This window comes from Pseudonaja textilis, chromosome 3, assembly GCF_049901715.1.
Source record: "Pseudonaja textilis isolate UNSWEBS1 chromosome 3, rPseTex1.2, whole genome shotgun sequence".
NCBI lineage: Eukaryota > Metazoa > Chordata > Lepidosauria > Squamata > Elapidae > Pseudonaja > Pseudonaja textilis.
The window spans coordinates 112,653,414-112,674,668 of NC_141992.1; the positions used below are offsets into that span (position 1 = coordinate 112,653,414).

Below are 21,255 nucleotides of genomic sequence, written 5' to 3' on the forward strand. Positions count from 1 at the left end.
CAAGAGCTCTGAGAAACACAGCCTGACTGTCACGAGGCTGAGCTAAAACTGGGGAACGCTACGAGGGACCACGTGATGGGGAGGAGCGTTCCTCAATTCAAGCTCAGCCTGTGAGAGCCGAGACTGGAGCACCTGCCACTCTGGATGCTCGCAGCAGCTCTATGGAGAATGGGCAAGCTCCATTACAGTTGTAAGTTCAGCATTATTTGTATGCAAGGCATACTATGTTGGGTCCTTCACCATTATCTGTGTTTTATTATGTGAAGCAAGCCAATGCTGCAGTGTTGGCTTATTTTCTTGCGAGTAAGACTTACTGAATTTGATATAATGAATTCAGAATATTGAAATGGGTCATTAGTATGTTTTTTTTTAAATAGACTCTGTATGCTTGTTCCCTGTATATTCTTCACCTTTACAACACATTGTAATTTTCTGTGTTGTCTTCATTTTTATTTCAGATTTGTATTCATTTCAGGGCCAACTAGAAACGAGTCCCTCTTTCCCAGCATGTTCTGAAATCAGCAGCAGATTTGCAAGCCTTAATATGAATCTTGTCTTTTTCTGCTTTTCCCCCTAGAAGGGGAAAGGACCAAAAAATGAATGTAATCATTAATTCTCTCTAATCCATCTCACTCAGAGTTATTGGAACACAGAAAGCTTACATAACAGTAAATTCAAATGATTTGAGAATAATCTGTACATAATGAAACAGGTTAATGTCCAGTTTATAATTCATTAGTGGGTGGCCTCTATTAAGAGATCAATTTAATATTTATTACTATCAATTTCTAAGACATGTACCATTTTAATTAGATAGATTTATAGTTTGAGAAACCAAGGCTCACATATTCACTTAGAAAAGTTTGAAAAACAAAAGTAGATTAAATAGAATTCCATAAGCATAATACTATAAATACACTCTCATAATTATATTGACCTTTTAGGATCATCAGCTACATACAGTATAAACTAGCTGAAGGAGATGTGCAAGGTGGCATTTAAACCAAGGAACATGCAAAGGTTTTGAATGTTAGTTAAGTAGTTACGCAACTTAGTTAAACTAGAGACTATTCAAAATTCTATTATAAGGTAACAATCAACATTTTATGTTTACCAATCTATTATTAATTCTATAAATATCTTGCCCATTCTTAAATTAGTTTAGGATTACTGTACCTAAGTTCTAAATGTATATTTCTTTATAGCTATGACTTTGCTATATACTACCTATAGTCATTTAAATGCTAATGTTAATAGTTTCTTCATTGTTTTAATTTTTAATTTTTTTTTAAATCCATACCTGTTATATTACATCAGCTGTTACACTGATATTACGCATTATTTATATAAAAAAAATCACACTTTATTTATGGTCAGAATGTCACTGTAATATGTAATTTCCTGATAATATACATGCATTTCCTGAAATAACAAAACACTTAGTAAGTATGCTCACTTCACAAATATCTAGCCAAAAATGATCTTCATTACTGAACTGATTAAAATTAATCCAGTAGTTAATTTTAATTCTAAGTTATCTTTGTTGATCATTCTGTTCTCTTGTGCAACCTTGTAAATGTTTATTTAATTTTAACAGAAACAGGAGCACAGTACATAGTACATGTGTAAATTGTGTTTTTTTCAAATAAGTTTAATATAACTTGAATGAAGGATAGGCATGAAGCTAATATAGCTTTATTTCATACTTGCAACGTTATCCTTGAGGTTCAATAAACCTACCATAAAAATCTGGAAATCCAGACAAAATAAGGAGATGCTTGAAGCACAACATATATTTAGTACATCAAAGAGATCATGCTGCAAATTTTATAGGATGGACATTTTAATTTACCTAAGATGGAAAAATAACTTTACAGCATATTTTCTATAAATATATACATACATAAAACATTTACTTATAAACTATATCATTCGCTTCCATTTATTAAAAGAGCCACATTTTAAAGTGTTAAAAATACCACATTGGAACTGTATTAACCAATTAATAGCCACAATGATATTTCCTTACTAATGATTCATAGCCCCTTACATTTTTATCCAGTTGTTTCTCTGCTGGTAACACCGTAATAAGAATAAACTTTATATTGCTTCACTAAAAGTTGGGTGATGCTAGAAGTAATAAAATTCCTTCAGGAAGACATGGCTATAGTATTCAACAAATGCCTGTAACATTTTTTGCAAACTCTCAATAAGATACTTCAGTGGTGAAATCGCATCTCTGAAAGAATTATTTCATAATTATTATCAATTATGATAAAACTCATCAGATATTACTTTTAACTTTTAGCCTCTGGTTACACTTTGCACCTGAAATCAATGCAAAGGGCTGGATTTAGCTGGATTTTGTTTCTGGGCTGATTAGATAAAATTTGCTTGACAATGTTTAAAGTCCTTTTTTATCATGCTTATTGTCTTAAATAAAAATGAAAGTCTCTCAAATGAAGGCATTAAAATGTCATTCTCCAACTCTTTCCAATACAGTACTGAAAATCTGAAAGGCTTCCTTTAAAACTGGTGAACATTTTATATTAAAACAAAACATGAAAGAAAGGAATTTAATCCAGTTAAATAAAAGTGTCCAAAGTGCAAACTGGTATGTCACATATTTTTCAATTACGAGAAATCCTCTGTGAAACAAATAGAATAAGATGAAAATGAGATGAAGACAAAGGAAAGTCACACATGGAAAAAAGGAACAACATCGCAATAAAGTAGTTGTAGCTTATAGCAGCAAGTACTCAAAACTACTTTGAGAACACAGAAAGTTTGTATTACGAACTGAATGCCTAATGAAAAGCTAAATTCTCCCAAGCCAAAATCTGTAACCAAAAATTTAAAAAAAAAGGGGGGGGGGGAACCAGGAGGAGAATGGGGCTGCATAATAGTTAAACTTAAATGGATAATTTAGCACGGGCGGATAGCTAACTCCTTCAATGTTCACAGAGACTATGTCAAGACTGTTACATAGAATTGTTGTCCAGTAACAAGGTGAAAGCTGTGAATTAGAAATATATATATATAACAGTGGAAGCTCCCAGAAAAAATACTTGTAGAAGTTTAATATCCCTCCCAGTTCATTTGATCTTGATCTTCAACACAGGCAGCGTTACGTCTATACAACAAAGAACAGACCAATCAAGTTGCATTTGGAAAAAAGTAGTAGTAGAACTGAAGTCCTACATAAATGCATCCCAAACTTCATTTCTGTGCACACATGGGATTCACATTATAAGTCAGTGTCAAATACTAACAATGCTCTCATGGCATGACAATGAACTCTCAGGAAATGAAAGAAAAATGTTACTTCAGAGTTCATGCAGGCAGTTATGAATTAAACAGCATCTGCATAGGACTCCCCCCTACCCCCAAATTCACAAACAATTCTTTGCAGTTTTTAAAATTACTGTCTCTTTTCTCCTTCCAAAATGAATGTTTCCTATATTTTCTGTCTGGAAGAGTCACACGTTGGACTAACATGCTGAAGTGCCACACCACTTTGAGACTGCTGAGATTTGTAGTCCGATATGCTTTGTGCAGCATAGCGTTTCTTCACCAGGTAGCAGATAATAACTACCAACATCACAACCGTAAGGGTGACGCTAACAATGATTGCAGCCAATGTCCCTTGACTCCTGCCATCCTTTGGTGGGGCAAAGGAAGGAGGAACAGTTGATTTGGGATAAATTTCAGTTTGACCTGAAAACTCCTCTGGTTCTTCTGATGGCTGCTCACAGAAGCTGTTGGCTTCTTGAATACGTCCATCAGGACAGATGCAGCTGTAACTGCCAGGTGTATTTATGCACTCCAGGGGACCACAGAATTCAGACTCACACTCATTGATGTCTATGCATACTTTCATACCATCTGTTTTCCCATCCAAGATAAAGTTTTCCGGACAATAGCATATATCTAGAGTGTGTGGGTCACATTGTGCAGGGCATTCAGCCTGGTCACAGACTAGGAGACACTTATTAGGACTTTTGGGGTCTGGAGTATATCCCTCAAAACATGTGCATTTATACTCTCCATTAACAAGGTTGCACTCATGTTCACACGTTAAATCAAAGCACCCCCATTTGTCTGGAAGGCATTTGTCCTTTATCAGACTGTAGCCTTGCCAGCAGCGGCACTCAAATCCGCCCTGGGTGTTAATGCACACCTGTTCACAAAGCCCTGGTGTGGCCTGACAGTCATCGATGTCCAAGCAGCTCTTACCATCGGAATCCAGCTTATAACCCTCAAAGCACATGCAGACTCCAGAGTCACCCTGAGGCTCACAATGCTGCTGGCATCCTAAACTGGCACAGGGGTACCAACAGCTCCGTTGGTCCTCCGACAACCTCTTGTCTTCCGGGCAAGCGCAGTAGGGTCTCCCTTGCTCGTCCAAACGACACTGGTCGGCACAGCCCCCATTTTGCAACTGGCAATCCCAGGCGCCAGGCGTGGCTGAACCCCACTGGAAAGTCCCGTTGCTGCCCTGCGCGCGACACTCCAGGAGGGCGCCCAAGCTCGGCAACTCCGCCGTAGTGCCCGGCGGAGAGGCCACCAGATCGCTCTCCTGGGCGCCGAAGGGCGTGAGGTAAGTGACCGCGAAGGCGTCCGTCAGGGGCCCGCAGGTCCCGTTCGGATAGCTGTACTCGCAGAGGACGGCTTCGGCGGAGGCGTTGCAGGCGCGCTCCTGCCACTTCAGTTGGCGAGTCACCGCCACGCACGTGGGGCCGCAGGTGGGCACTTTTGGGTCGGACCCGTTGCTCTCCCAAGCGTCGAAGTCCGTCCACTCGTCGCCGGTGACCCACTGAAATCCCCGCAGGCGTTTCGCCGGCTCGACGCAGCGGTTCTCGGGCAGGCGCAAACCTAGCCAGGCGCTGCCACGGAGGTCGCGCAGCAATAGCAGCGCTATGGCCTCGGCCGCCACCGTGGAGCGGACCGTCATGAGGTGTCCGCCGCCTTCCTCGCACACGCCGCCCGCCTCGCCGAAACTCAGGGAAGTGCCGAATAAACCGAAGCAGGCGGAGCCCAGGCACTGCGCGCCTAAAGGGATCGGCGCCGGAGACGGTACGGGCGACGCCAGCCCCGCTCTCAGGCTGCCCATCGCCACTAGGAGGAACCACATGTTAGCAGGCGATGACGGCGAGCGCTCTTCGAGTGAAACCGGGGTGCCCCGTCGTCGCTTCCCGTTCAGGCGGCCCCAGCATTTATAGCGCCTTCCACGCGAGGGGAAGCGAGAGGAGGAGGGGAGAAAAGCGGGAGAAATAAGGGAAGCACCGCCCGCCCAGGAGGAGATCTCCCACTGGAGCAGAGTCAGAGTCTCACACGCTCACACCCAGCTGGATGCAGCGCTGAGAAGGGAAGCCAGCCAGCCCCGCCTCCATTTCCTCGACTATCGGCGCAGGAAATTGAGGCTTCCACCCGATCCTTCTCGGTCCGAAGAAGTGGCTGCTGTCAGCAGCCGAATGCTAGATTGCAGCCACGAAGTTAGCTAGCTTTCTTTTGGATCTTTAGTTGGGCTCCCCACTTCTTAAAGTAGCATCTGACCACTCACTGCCAGCAACTGCATGGAACCAAAGGCAATCTTTGTCCAAGCCTGGCACCAAGTTGCAACCCCTGTCCTTTAAATGTCCTGGGGGTGTGGAAGTCCTTTCCTGGCTGAGGCATTTGCTCGGTTCTGGCATGTTCTCTGTGGTTGCTGCTGCAGCTGCTTCCAAAAGAAAGTTTTCTGAGGGTTTTAGATGTGGAGAGCAGAAGATGTCCAATAAACTTGAGTGCTCAAAATGGAAAAGCCAATAATTGAAAGATAATGTGCCTATAGAGCACTGTAGGTGCCTTAGTCTTAACAGTATTATAAAATCCTAGAAAATCTTCTTGTGACAACAAAGGAACTCTGTTTATTCTGCATTCAAACTCACCAAACTGCTGCTTGAACACACCAGTTCGCTCAAATATCTCCCAAAATGTTATGGCAGAAATTAAATAGATTATGCTTATGTATTTGATACTGTATATTTATTCAGTGATCATGTCACCTGTAGAGAGTAAAGAGATTGACTTTGGTGGAGAGAGGGAAGATCTGTTCCCAAGGCAACAAATAGGTAAACACTGCTTAGGCCCCATCTGAAATACACAGCTTTCAGATAAGCACCCTCGCAGGGCTGTCAAACTCACGGCCCATGGGCCGGATGCGTCACGGGCTGGCCACGCCCACACCTGGTTTAGCAAAGAGGAAAAAAGTCACGATACGTCACATGACGCCACCACGACTCCGTGAATTTGACACCCCACTACTGCATACAGTTTTGGTCACCACAATGTAAAAAAAGATGTTGAGACTCTAGAAAAAGTACAGAGAAGCGCAACTAAGATGACTAGGGGACTGGAAGCTAAAATTGAAAAACAGTTGCAGGAATTGGATATGCCTAGTTTAATGAGAAGAAGGACTAGGGGCAGTGGTGGTATTCAGCCGGTTCGCACCGGATTGGGCCAGCCGGTAGCAAGAATTTGGCATGGGTCACTGAACCGGAAGTAAGTTCTGGCTGGCCACGCCTCCCACCCGGTCGCCCTCCCCGCCCGCCTGCCTACATTCGCCTGAGGTATTTCTTTTTTTTCCCTCCCAATAATCAGCTGTAGATAAGATCAGCTGTTCCAAGATTCCCCTTGCTGAGGCCCAGGAAGGCAAAAAGTGGAGGGAGGAGCTCAGCCCCCTCCTCTCCATTTTTTGCCTTCCAGAGCCCCAGAGGAGCCTTAGGGGAGCAAAAACGCACCTCCCGAGGCTTCTCTGAGGCTAGGAAGCTCCCAGAACGGAGGTTGGAGGGGTGCTGTGTGCCCACCCTTGCTCTGTTCCTTTTCTTCCAGAGCCCCAGAGGAGCCTTAGGGGACCAAAAACGCCCCTCCCCCCCCCCCGAGGCTCCTCTGTGGCTAGGAAGCTCCCCAAAATGGGTGGGGGCTGCAAAAAAAGCCACACCCACCCAGTCACATGGCCACACCCACCAAGCCACACCCACAGAACCAGTAATAAAAGTTTTTGAATCCTGCCACTGACTAGGGGCGACATGATAGCTTTGTTCCAATATCTCAGGGGCTGTGAGAAAAAGGAAGGGATCAACCTATCCCACAAAGCACTTGAAGGTAGGACAGAAAGTGATCGATGGATACTGATCAAAGAGAGAAGCAACCTAGAACTAAAGAGAAATTTTTGGATAGTTCAAACAATTAATACGTGGAATGACATTTTTAAGACGAGACTGGACAACCATTTATCTGAAATGGTACATAGGGTTTCCTGCCTAAGCAGAGGGTTAGACTAGAAGACCTCCAGGGTCTCTTCCAACTCTGTTATTCTGTTCACTTGAATCTAAAAGAAAGAGAAGGGGAAGCACATTCAGACTTGCAAGATTGTTGTCAACCCTAGGAGGAAGACCAGACCACAAAGAGTTCAACTAGGCCGAAAATTATTTTTATAAAGATTGGTCATAGTAACAGAAACTCGTAAGTATAAATTTCCAGCGCTTTTTTCCTTTTGCATGAATTGGCAATTACATTGTGGAAAATTTATCAAAATATTTTGGAGTCCTCTAGATTAGCTCTCTGGTCTTGGCCATTTCCAGTGTTATCTGAAAGGGACTTACTGGAGAGACTGTGCTTTCATGAGCATGTCGATAAACAGGATGACCCTATGCAAAAACAAAACAAAACACCCCAACCTTTCAACAGCCCTTCCTGATTAATCAAAAAATAGCTTTCTTTCTTTTTTTTTTTTTGCTATATTGTACTAGTAGTTTGCATATAATTGAAATGGAACTTTTATCCAAAATTATTACTGTTAATGAAGTAGAATCAGTTTGATGTAGTGACAAGCTAGAAACCGGGAGACCATGAGTTGTATTTCTGTCTTAGGCACCGAGCCAGATATGGCTGATCTTGGACCTGTTGCTCTGCCTTAGGAAGAAGCCAGAGGAAGCACAAGCTACTCCTCAACTTACCACCACAATTGAGACTAGAACAGCGGTCGCCAACTGGTGGGCCACGGCCCACTGGTGGGCTGGGAGAAAATTTTGGTGGGCCGCAGAGAAATCTCACCCCCAGAGCACCCACCCAAAGCAATTAATCCAGGCTGCGCAGAAACACACAGCTGCGCCGCCCACATGGCCTGCGGGAACCCTCCCCACCCACTCACTCCTTACCTGGCAAACTTACCTGCTAAATTGCTATTTTTCCTTTTTCTGACCATCATCTGTTCTGCTGTGCCAGGAGATTTAGATTATCTATAAAGCAGGAAATCGTTGCATTTCTTGCTTTCTAGCTAGTCTTTAGATTTTCGGCTCTGCTTTTAAGCACAGCCGAACCTCCCTTAGGACTGAAGGTCCTATTATTCAGTGCAGACGCACGGCAAGCAAATTTGAGAGATTGAGCTAGCCGATGGCAGATAGATAGGTCACTGAATGATTCTGTGAGCAACTCAATCTGCCTGCCTGCTTTGCCTGCTTTTGGGTAAAAGTTTCTCTTTTTATAAAAAATTCAATATTTATATAAATATTTATAATATTTACATACAAGCCATGCCCAGCCAGTCACATGGCCACCAAGCAACACCCACGAATTAGGCCACACCTGGAATTTAAAATTATGAGTTTGGTGGTCCCTGAGGTCCAAAAGGTTGGCGACTAGAATTTCCATTGCTAAGCAAGGCAGTTGTTAAGTGAGTGGTGACCAATTTTGTGACCTTTTTTGCCATGTTAAGCAAACCACTGCAGTTGTTAAGTGAATCACATGGACATGAAGTCAATCCACCTCCCTCCCCATTGACTTTGCTGTCAAAAGCTGGCTGGGAAGAACATAAATAATGATCACTTGATCCCAGAACTCAGCAACTATTGTAAATACATGCTGGTTCAAAGCCCTGGAATTTTGATTGCGTGACTGTGAGGATGCTGCAACAGTTGTAACTATGAGGCTCAATCATAAGTCACTTTTTTTCAATGCCATTTTAACTGGTCTTAAATGAATGGTTATAAGTCAAGGACTACAAAAATCTTGCCAAAAAAACTCCCTGCATGTATATGTCCAGGATAGTTTCCAGAAATCAGTGCTGACTTGAAGGAACAATGTCTATTATCTGTCTACAGGTAGCTTATGACTTACAATCATTCATTTAATAACTATTTGAAATTGTGAGGCCACTGGAAAAAAGTGACTGGTTCTTACACTATGAGTGTCACAGCATCCCCATGAGCAAAATAGGGACCCTTGGCAACTGGTATTTATGACTGAATGTCCTTAACAACTGTGTGATTCAATAAACAACTGTGGTGATTTAGTGATTGTAACAAAAAAAAATATTACAAAACTGCACACAGCTCATTTAAACAACCACATCACTTAGTGATGGAAGTTCTGGCCCCAGTTGGGTCATACATTGAGGACTGCCTGCATCTATCCGGATAAAAATGGGATGATAAATAAAATGCCTTTTGGTGGTAATGGTCCTATAGAAACAAATGGTCCTGCAGATAGGCGGAAGAGATCCGTCCTTGAAACAGCCCAGCCACAGCTTCTTTTGAAAAGGATGCTTCCACTGGTCTGAATGGTTTTCTACATTCTACCTAGTGCTGCAGGCAGAGATGGACCTCGGTGACAGGAAGGACTATCTGTGATGCCTCCACAGATGAAGTGAACAGGGATGTTGGGAGAGAGGGTGAAATCATTTTCATCCTTCACATTTTTTTCTGGAATATTAAGAAACATAGCATTAAAGGTAGTCTTTATTTAGTGACTACCTCATATAGCAGAAGTGGGGAACTATGGCCCCTTTATGACTTGCAGACTTCAACTCCCAGAATTCCTGAGCCAGAAACCCATGTCATTTAAGGGCCACCGTTCCCCACCCCTGTCATACAATGTCGGTTCACAGTTACAGCAGTGATACAAATGTGATGCAATGTGACTAATGCCAACATTTACAACCTTCATATGTCTGCCAAGCAAAGTGAAGTAAGGTCATAAGCACAGTCAACAGTTTCACATAGCGACCGCTTACCTTAGTGACTGAATTGGCAGTCCCAAATTGTGTGGTCCCTAATTGAGGACTGCCAGTAATAGAAATTCCTCTATTAATATGTCTCCTCCCACCCTTCTTGGTAGAAAAGAACATGACTTCAAAGAATGCAATTAGCATTGCATGTAGTAAGATTCTTAGAAGCAAGTTATGTTTTTCAGCGGAATATGTATTTTCTGTGGTCGTACTGGTGCAATACTGTTGGAAGAAATGTCCATCTGGGTTCAATTCCAAGTGGGGAGAAAGACACTGGAAACATGGAGGCTGCTTAGAAGGATGGTTTAATGGAGCAGAACCATTAAGCACATGGTCCTGGTGCAACTGAACATATGGAGTGGAGCAGTGGTGGGATTCAAATTTTTTTATTACCGCTTCTGTAGATGTGGCTTGGTGGGCGTGGCAGGGGAAGGATATTGTAAAATCTCCATTCCCTCCCCACTCCTGGGAGAAGGTTACTGCAAAATCCCCATTCCCTCCCCACCCCACTAACCTGCTTTCCAGCTCCGTTCTTCTGTGCAGGGCAACAAAAGAAGATCCAGCCGATCAGCTGGGACTCGGGAGGCAGAGAATAGATGGGGGCGGGGCCAGTCAGAGGTGGTATTTGCCAGTTCTCCAAACTACTCAAAAGTTCTGCTACTGGTTCTCCAGAACTGGTCAGAACCTGCTGAATACCACCTCTGGAGTAGAGAGTGAGATATATTTATACCCTCTCTTGGGTCTTGCAAGAAATGTTTATTTTATTTTTATTTATTTTGATTTGTCAATTGCTTACAAGATAATTGGTATAAGTAAAATCATAGTTATGAATACATGAAATGGGTACATATACGAAAAATAAAAGAAACAATAGGACAGGGACAGTAGGCACGTTGGTGCACTTATGCACGCCCCTTAAAGACCTCTTAGGAAAGGGGTGAGGTCAATAGGAGACAGTCTAAGGTTAAAGTTTTGGGGGTTTGGGGAAAAATCACAGAGTCAGGTAGAGTATTCCAAACATTGACCACTCTGTTGCTGAAGTCATATTTCCTGCAATCAAGTTTGATGCGGTTAACCTTGAGTTTGTATCTATTGTGTGCTCTTGTGTTGTTATGGTTGAAGCTGAAGTATTCATTGACAGGTAGGACATTGCAATGTATGATTTTATATACCATACTTAAATCAGACCGAAGACGGCGTAATTCAAGGTTTTCTAGTTCTAGAATTTCAAGTCTGGTGGCATAAGGTATTCTACAAGGAGTAGAGAAATGGAGAACTCTTCTTGTAAAATATTTCTGGACTCTCTCAACTGTGCTAATATCAGATACATAATGTGGGTTCCAGACTGATGAGCTGTGTTCGAGTATTTGAGTACAGAATGTTCAAAACATTCTAGCAAATGTTTTGTATGCTCTAGTTAGTAGTGTGATATTACCAGAGAAAAAGCTACGTAGGATTAGGTTAACAACTTTTAATGCCTTTTTGGCTATGTAGTTACAGCGGGCTCTAGCACTTAGATCATTAGAGATGAGTACTCCAAGATCCTTTACAGAGCTTGGATCATCAATAAGGTCTTGACTATTCAGCCTGTATTTTATTTTCTGATTTTTTTTGCCAATATGTAGGACAGAGCATTTATTTGTTGAGATTTGAAGTTGCCATTTGTTTGACCGTTCTGATACATAGTCAAGATCTTTTTGAAGGGTAGCAGTATTGTCTATGGTATTGAACAGCTTTACATCATATTATATCCTATTGCTTGTCCACTAACCTTGTAGGGCAGGCTGTTTGTGTCCCAGGCTTGGTTGAATCTTGCTGGGTGATGCAATGAAGGGCAATTGTGGCTGAATGGCTTTGCCTTGAAGGATAATCCCATCATTCTGGAGTGGAGTCTTGTAGATTAAATGGCTCAGTCTTTCTGGGGCTATTAACAAAGGTGGGGGCTGCTTTCCAAGAGCATGAATCTCCTTTTCTCATCCAGGGAGGTATAATATTTTGCCTTTTTAAAAATATTTCCTACAATATTTCATTCTTCTAGGAGAGGGGTGGGTGCTAACCTTCTACAATACTTATTAGTGTTCTGTATAAGTACATAAAAAGGTAGAAAAATACATTTCATTTCTGAACATAAGAGTGGATACATGTTAGGAGATGGTATGATGATGAAATTGCATTTAGGGGAATCCAGTTGAATTCATGGGTGGCTTTGGCAGACATGATACAGCAACTGTTGACTGTAGAATTAGACTGCATGCATTTGCAAGCTCTTCTGAAGTAGAAACATGCCTTGGATTGTTCGGCCTTTTGCAGCATTAGCAGCAGCAGAAAAAATTCAAAATTGATCATATTTGCCCTCTGTCCCCTTTTATGCAATAGCAGGGGAGTGTGCTCTTATTTTTCAAGACATGATTTATCCAGTGATTAAATAGTGCTTTCCCCGTGACTGAAGCGATAGCTACTGATGAGAATTCCTGCGTCACTTTAAATATGTTTGGCAAGAAAGGGAGTGACGTTACAGATTAATTTCAAAGATTGGGAAACCCCCCACCTCCAAGGATGAGATAGTTGGAGTGACAGAACAGCTGCAAGCATTGCAAGTAAAGTTTAATACTTCTGCTAAAATAGATAATTAGCAGCCAAGAACGAACTAAAGAACTGCCATCTTATCAGAACAATAACTTTCTGTTTTGAGACATTGCTCTAAAATGGAATGGATCCAATGCCTCCAATGTCTTTCAGTATTTCCAGTTCAAGCTGGTAAGGAAGCTACTTTTAGAAGGAAAAGATAAGCTCCAAGAGATAATGCTGCGTTAGGCTTCTAGTGGAAAGATTCCAATTTGATAATATAAACTACTGAATATCCTTTTGCAAGTCACTTTTGCTAAGTTTCATGATTTATCTGGCTTTTTAGCCTTATAGTGTTGCACGAAACCCAGCATCGTAGTTTGAAATTACTTATTCAAGCTCATAAGAAATGTCTAGTTTAGCTGGGCTTATTGATTTTGTTTGGAATTATGTCTCTGTATGATTGTTGACAGCCCATTCCCCCCCATATCCCTTCTTCAATGAACGTTTTGTAGCAAGAGATTTGGCTTCTTTCATTAGGAATGTCTCCATTAAAACCACTTGCAAAACTATACAGCTACCCCTTTTGTTTCAGTGTTGGCAAATGTTTTGATAGGTTCTGTATTTTTCAGTTTTTTGTTTTCCCTAGGCTGAGTAGAAGGGAGACATCTTTAAAGAAGAACTAAACAATCCTTGGAAGTCTCTCAGAGAGAATTGGTTGGTCCTAGTTTCTAACCATAACCCGAATCCTTCTGAAATTCATTGCCTTCATTACCGGCCTATAGAACCGGTAGCTCTGAAGACCAGCTGACACTGAACCAGTATGCTGTGACAATTTTCTGGTCTTCTGTTTGGCCCAGCCATCTGCCCGGGCTCTAGGCTATGCTTTATTTCCTCCTCAGCTGCTTTGTGCGGTACAGCTGAGTGCCACTCGTCAGCAGGAGAAGGTGAATGCTTGCCGGAGCTGGTAATTTGTAAATAGTGTGCAAAGCGTGCGCTCACCGAACGGGTTGTTATGTCCGTAGGATCCCACCCCTGGAAGAAGGGTGGAGATAACGGGCTTAAAAGTAAGCTCCCCCAGATTCTCAAATATTCATGTACTTGTTGGCATAGCAGAAGATATACACTGTGATGACATAAGATGTAGATGATGTAGTGGAACCTTGGAAGTTAGAAATTGATGGCAGAGCTTCACATTCTTTTAAAGTTTTATTAAGTATGTAACCTTATTGTTTTCACTCAGGTCATGATGAAGTTATCAGTGAGAATGAGGAGGAATTCCTGTCATGAGGAATATTTACATAGGTTAATAATGTTTGCTCCAACAGAAGTGTAAGTAAAGGATCACGATGACCCTTCCCAAGTGTGACGAAACCAACTGTTAGAGGCCGAGGGTGGAAAGGTTAACTTCCTTATCTTCCCTTTAAAAAAACTCAGGCTTTTTAAGTTAATCAACTAGCTATAATACCTCACAAAACAGTTTAATTCAACTGCTAAGAATGAGATACTGAGAGATTATGTGGAAAACCAAATGGTAAAAGCAAGTATCTTCTCCCAGAATTTCCACATCTTTCCAAAATGTTGGGATTGACGTGCAAGGATCACTTTGATCTTCTTACTGTTTTTTCTCTCTAAAAATAGTTTTTAGTACACAGGAAGAAAGAGGTGGGGAATGTAAAATAGAAAAAAAAATACAATAGAAAATGACACAGTTTTTAAATACTACATTAAATCTAGAATAAGTGGAATGATATTAATCAGTCTTTTAATTACATTGATGGAGTGAGCGTGTATGAGCAGAGAACCAATGATGTCAATTCTAAGTTGTAAGCATGGGTTGGCCCCATACTCAGTAAACATATTATTCTTCACATTAATAAATTACAAAATTTTGGTACATAATTTATTATATGATATTATTACAATATATTACAATATATTTATAATATATTAATAAGCTAACCATTATTTTATCAAAATAAAATAAAATTTACAAAGTTTAGATGTCACATTAGTGGCACATCTAAAACTTCTGAATTACAATCAGCACTAAAATAGTTTTGGGCTATTCCAAATATTTTTATAAACAATTAAAGAGTAATTAAACAATTACTCACCTTAGTAATTCTCTTTAATTGTTTACAAAAATATTTGAAATCACCCAAACAATTTTAGTGCTGATTGTAATTCTGAAGTTTTAGATGCCAATCAATGCGTGATGGCATGATGGCTGAGCAGTTAAGATGCTGGGCTTGTTGACCAGAAGGTCGTGAGTTCAAGATCAAGTACTGCATGATGGAGTGAGCTTCTATTATTTCCTCAGTTCCTGCCAATTAGCAGTTTGAAAACATGTAAATGCAAGTAGATAAATAGGTACCAGTTTTGTGGGAAGGTAATAGTGTTCTGTGTGCTTTGGTGTATGGTCATGCTGGCCACATGACCATGAAAGCATCTTTGGACAACTCTTCAGCTGTTGAATAGGAAATGAACACTGCCCCCCGAGAACTGGACACAACTGCAGGTGAAACCTTTATCTTTTTAATGCACGTGGAGTTTGTAATTGAAAGATGTTTTTAATTGCCTGCAGTTTTCAACAACTTGTTAAAAGTTTGATTGCGAGTACAATGTAGAATATTAATACCACTATTAACCCATGAATTCTCCTGCAAAAAGCTTTACCTGAAATTTTCAAACTGTCCCCAGTTTGATATTGCTGACAATATCAAATCAAATATTTATGACTTTATTACAGTCACAGACCACTATATGCTAACAGTATGAATCCTCATTCATGCAGGTCATGATTGTCTCAAAGGTGCTTTTTCAAAGGCAACTGGACTTCCTTTGTTTTTCCTTGAAGACATTTCACTTCTCTTTCAAGAAGCTTTTTCAGTTCTGATTGAATTTGACAGTATGAATATTCTGAGGATAAATCTGTCAAACTTTGAATCTAACAATCCCTCTTCTGTCCTCCCTGCTGGAGTTTTTTTTAGGTAAACAAGATACAAAAGTTCTTTTTTAAACATGCAAAACATTATAACACTGTTTGAATACAGAAACTAGGGTAAGAACAAGTGGATTGAAGCCTTCTGTCCAGCAATGGGATTCTCCACGTTTAACAACCGGTTTGGTGATTGTGTGATTTGCGTGCGCACGCGCGCTTCGAGCTCGCCCACGCCTAATGCACGCTATGTGTGTATGTGCAGCACTTGAGTATCCCAGCTGAGAAGCGGCAATCCACTGTGCCATGCTAATCAGCTGAGGCAATATAGGTTGGTAAAGCACAAGGGCGGGCAGGCCCACATGATAGTCACAGTGAAACCGTTTGCTGCCAGCTGATTTTTGGAGCAAGGGGTTCAGCCGAACCAGTCCAAACCAGTAGAATCTCACCTTTGCTTTTGTCCTGTGTCAGATAAGTAAAAATCTGCCTCCATTGCCCTAGGCTCAGACATCACCCCATACAACTATAGTCTTTAGTATCAGGATAGCTGAGCAAATACCTTGATGATTAAAATGTAAAATATGAAATTACAGTTTGTTTTAAATATATATGTTTTGTTCTTGCTCTAGAAATCTATTTGGACTCCTGATAACACATAAAATATTGGGGACAGGGTTCCCCATCTTGTTCTGGACTACTGTACAATACTTAAAATATTGGGGACTGGGTTCCTTATCTTGCTTTTGTCTTTCTATATTCTCCTTTCTGTATCTCTTCATAGAGGAACTTCAGAACAAACTGTTGAATACAGTGCAATGTCTTTTTGTGATAATATGTATTGTATTAAGCTACATTTATTACATTTGGCTACCTATATTTATCTGAAGAGGCAGTGGGCATGATTGAATGCATTAAATTTTGAATAAGCTGAAGAAAATGATATTTAACTGCACCTACACCGTATGCACAATTATTAGACAAGTGAGTATTTTGACCATATGATCATTTTTATGCATAAAATTGGAGGTTTTCCACCGCCAAGCTGTATAAACTTGAATGTTTAGTTGCATAAGCATATCAGATGATGTGTATTTGTGTAATGAGGGAGGGTGTGGCCTAAGGAGATCAACACCCTATATCAAAGTGTGCATAATTATTAGGCAGCTTCTTTTCCTCCGGCAAAATGGCTAGAAAAGAGATTTAACTGACTCTGAAAAGTCAATAATTGTAAAAAGTCTTTCAGAGGGATGCAGCACTCTTGAAATTGCTAAGATATTGGAGTGTGATCACAGAACCCATCAAAGGTTTTGTTGCAAATAGTCAACAGAGTTGCAAGAAACATGTTGAGAAAAAAAGACGCTTGTTAACTGCCAAAGATTTGAGAAGAATCAAACATGAAGCTACCAGGAATCCATTTTCCTCCAGTGCTGTCATATTCCAGAATTGCAACCTACCTGGAGTGCCCAGAAGTATAAGGCATTCAATGCTCAGAAACATGGCCAAAGAAAGAAAGGCTGAAACCCAACCACCACTAAACAAGACTCATGAATTAAAACGGCAAGACTGGGCCAAGAAATATCCGAAGGCAAATTTTTCAAACGTTTTATGGACTGATAAGATGAGAGTGACTCTTGATGGACCAGATGGATGGGCCCCTGGCTGGATCAGGGGCACAGAGCTCCACTTTGACTCAGATGCCAGCAAGGTGGAGGAGGGGTACTGGTATGGGCTGGTATTATTAAAGATGGACTCCCAAAACCTACTGCCAGGTTTTAGAATACACTTTCTTCAAGTAGTGGTACAGGAAAAAGTCTGCATCCTTCAAGACCACCATGATTTTTATGTAGGACAATGCTCCATTGCACGCATCAAAATACTCCACTGTGTGGCTAGCAGTAAAGTCTTTAAAGATGAAAGAAATAATGACATGCCCCCCTTCCTCACCTGATCTAAACCCTATTGAGAACTTGTGGGCCCTTCTTAAATGGGAGATTTATGGTGAAACAAAACAATACACCTCTCTGAACAGTGTCTTCGAGGCTGTGGTTGCTGCTGCACAAAAAGTTGATGGTCAACAGATCAAGATACTGACAGAGTCTTGTGACTATTATTGAAAAGAAGGGTCACTGATTTTTTTTTGAACTGTCAGAAATGTTTATTTGTAAATTTTGAGTTGTTTGTTTATTATTCTCACTTTGACAGATAAAAAAAATGAGCAAGATGGGAAAATTTTTCATTTAGTTGCATAATAATTGTGCACACATATTCACCCAAGAAAGCCATAACCTCACTTTTACTTTATTAAATATTCAGATTTGAGATTTATTAACATTTCGGATTGACCAAGAGCACTGTAATTGTTCAATAATAAAATTAATCCTCAAAAATACAGCTTGCCTAATAATTGCGCACACAGTGTACTGGTAACAATCTTATAAAAAACTCAACTCCCAAAGCCAACCAAATAGTTTCCTTGATCAAAATATAGAAGTAATTTTCCCTTTCCTTCTCCTCCTTTTCCAACTTCCCAATCTTCCATGGGGTTCTACAATGGTCGTAAGTATGAAAAACTGTCATAAGTCACTGTTCTCAATGCCCTTGTAACTTTAAATGGTCACTAAATGAATGGTTCTAAGTTGAGGGCGATTTGTATGGCATTTCACTCATTAAATTTTTAAAAATGGATGTTCTTGATCTTGCAGATTTTTTTGTATGAAACTCACCAGAATTTTATCTAGAAATATTTTGCACATTTGTATCCATAGACTGAGTGAGAAATATCATAGATCTGATGATTGCAAGATGTATGGTTCCTTCATGTCAGTACATAGGATCTCCAGGAAACCTTTTCATTAGTATTCTACCTTTTAAATTTTCATCTTTTCATAGGGCATTATATGGAAATTTGTTGTTAGTCGCAAAGTCGTGTCTCACCCATCGCGACCCCATGGACAACGTTCCTCCAGGCTTTCCTGTGCTCTACCATCCCCCAGAGTCCATCTAAGTTCACATCGACTATGGAATATGGAAATTAAGCACATCTAAATTCATGTTCTGTCACTGCATAGAGCAGATATTAGCAGTGAGCAGCTGATTGCCAGCTGCAGACTCCAGCCTTCAAATTTTACAGTACCCTGTTTCTGTTATAACCTTCTGTAAGACATACACATAGTTAATTCAGCTAAAAAAGATATATAATAAATTGCCAGAACAATAATTCAATACATAGGTAGGGATGTTATACTTTATTTCCTGGTCCTTGAACAGAAACCTAAACCAGAAGAGAGGATTTACTGGAATATATCAGACATTTCTTAAGTATTTTTTTTTTGCCATTCTAAAAGCAAAATCTCAACCCCGTGTTGAAAATATTAAAAGTGAATTCTAGGTTATTAATCATATGGATGACATTGCTGGCAAAAGCCACCTCAAGAACTGTAATTTTGTGAGGCAAATCCAAATTTCTGATTCCTGGATTGGAAGTGATTAGTATTTATTTCCTGCTCTGTTATTTCACAATGTGCAATCAATGCATAGCTGTGCAGTTGAAGGAAATTGTAAATCATATGAAATTGGATTAGGTTGAATCAGCTTCAATATTTCAGGCCTGATCTTCCAGCCCATTTGCTCCAGATGTAATGGATTAAAACCCTTTATTGTCAGCCTGCTAGCATATTGACTGGCTCAGTGTGATGAGATTGCAGTTAAACACATCTGGTGGACATCAGATGGGGGTGGTTAGACTTGCCTAACAATGTCTGCTGCTATACCGCCACTCATCAAGATTGCCCAACAATGTCTGCGACTATATCAATACTCATCAAGATTTTGAGTAGGAATGTTTTTATCAATCCTGATACTTGGAAAACTTATTTGAAGATCCTAGGAATTGAACCCTGGACTTGTTGTAGACAAGGCATGTCTACTTTACTATTGGATTGTTTTATAATGTTATCTGTTCCATTGGTTTTAGGAAGTATATCTTTATTGCTGAAGCTTCAAGGTGACTAACAGCTGCAAATACAACAAAAGAACAACAAATAAAATGAAGAAAAGAAAATGTAAAGAGCAATGTACACACAGCTGAAGGTTAGTTAAAGTTCAGAATGAGAAGGACTTCACCTGTGCAAAAGACATTTTACTGAATGTTGTATGGGTGACAATCAAAAAGAATACAATATGACAGTAACAAATATGAAGCCTTTGATAATGTGATACTTTTAAATGAACCATTAAAATTAATTAAAAGTGTTAAAAGGCTAAAAGTTCAGAAAATTGTATTAAAAAAACTTGTTCTAGTATATACCATTTGCTATGTCACTTCATTTGGCAGGGAAATTTGGAACAATCAGTCGAAGGATTGTAGATATATATGGGAAAAGATAATATACAGAAAGGTTCGATAATGTTGAGTAAAGAATGTGCAGGGCAAAATTTCATAGTTTGAGCAGAAGCTGCTTCTTTGCAAATCATATGAAATTGGATTAGACTTTGATAACATGATGTTGCTGTGTTATATTTCTAACGTCACTCAGAACTCATGTGTGATGTGACTTTACCCTCTTTTATAGGCCTGCTCCCATCCTTCTACAACAGGGCTGTCAAAGTCGAGACCCATGAGCCAGATCCATCACATGCTGGCCATGGTCCTGCCCAGTTTAATGAAGTGGGGGGAGAGTTCCAATACATCACGTGACACTGCCATGATGACTTGAGTTTGACATCCCTGTTCTACAATATATTAAGTGTAGTCTGTCATCACTAAAGGGCTGCTCACCTTGATCTGGCCAGTGACAGACTGAAGAAGATAAAAGTGGGGTAAAGGGAGCAATGCAAGTGTGCTGATATGACTTGGTTTAAAGAGACAATCTTAGCAAAAACAGGCAGAATCATTTTATAATAGTAAAGAAGCTGTATGTCTGTGGAGAAATTCATGTCCCTGAATGTTGAAGTATGTTGAAAGCATCTGGATAAGATTAACAGGAGTGAAAAAAAATACGTGATAGCACTGTGGTAGGAGTTTACTATAGGTTAGCTAGGAACGAAAAACTTTAGGAAGGCTTGTTCTAAGTTTAGGCAAGCTGGTATGGCCTTGGGAGGTCTTGCAGAAAATCTCTTGGGCCTTTGAGGCAAAGATAGCATAGTAAGAAATCCAGTTATGCTGACAGAGAGCCAGTAATGTTGACTTAAGACTCTGAATCTTCATATCTCTGATTTATATGAATATTTTTCTTTAAAAACAAGTTTTTTTTCAGGGGATGATATTGTTCAGGCTGTTATTAGAACTGAATTTCATCTCCTCTTTGTTTAGTAAACCAATTTCCATTTTTCTATATGCTCTGTTGCTATTCTGTCTGTATCTCAAGTGGCTCTGCAACAATTGCATTGCATTATCTATCCAAAATGCTGAAAATCAACCACATGAAAACCAGGGTGACACACTAACCAACCCCCACATATGGAAAACTGACAATCTTTTCCTAGAAACTCCTTCAAGCCTCATCCTGCTTGGAATGCAATAATTAGATATATAGCCCGTGGGGGCAACAACTGTCTTCCCGTAGCAGGTAAACTTTTAAAACCTAAAGTGCTAAGTTTAGTGTTGGGCTTTCTAGATAGATATGCATTAGAAGCAGCGCAGTTTAACTTTATAAGATCTCTTCTGTTGCCAAGGGATGTCTCCACCTGGAGTCTGATGCATTTC

General features: G+C 40.3%; 1 protein-coding gene and 1 long non-coding RNA gene across 3 annotated transcripts in view; one reads left to right on the plus strand and one right to left on the minus strand.

The window, feature by feature from the left end:
* Positions 1-242: 242 nt before the first annotated feature.
* On the minus strand, positions 243-5,363 carry THBD (thrombomodulin). Of its 2 annotated transcripts, XM_087930651.1 has the most exons (2): positions 4,237-5,324; positions 243-573 (listed from the first exon to the last, which is right to left on the minus strand). In XM_087930651.1, exons 1-2 carry the CDS (start codon positions 5,132-5,134, stop codon positions 482-484), a joined length of 990 nt encoding a protein of 329 aa, XP_087786777.1. In that variant the 5' UTR covers positions 5,135-5,324; the 3' UTR covers positions 243-481. The 2 variants fall into 2 exon arrangements, with proteins under 2 accessions (XP_087786777.1, XP_026556688.2); XM_026700903.2 differs by lacking the exon at positions 243-573 and having other exon boundaries at positions 1,680-5,363.
* A 13,127-nt stretch (positions 5,364-18,490) lies between these two features.
* Positions 18,491-21,255, plus strand: part of LOC113436529 (uncharacterized) — a 49,472-nt gene continuing 46,707 nt past the window's right edge. Inside the window, exons 1-2 of the long non-coding RNA XR_015743068.1 lie at positions 18,491-18,706; positions 19,525-19,640. This is a non-coding gene — a long non-coding RNA (uncharacterized LOC113436529). The remainder of the gene's footprint in view (positions 18,707-19,524; positions 19,641-21,255) is intronic.

What these genes read in the sequence shown, in the direction of transcription:
- THBD (XM_026700903.2), bottom strand. Translation starts at nt 5,134, where the DNA reads ATGTGGTTCCTCCTAGTGGCGATGGGCAGCCTGAGAGCGGGGCTGGCG.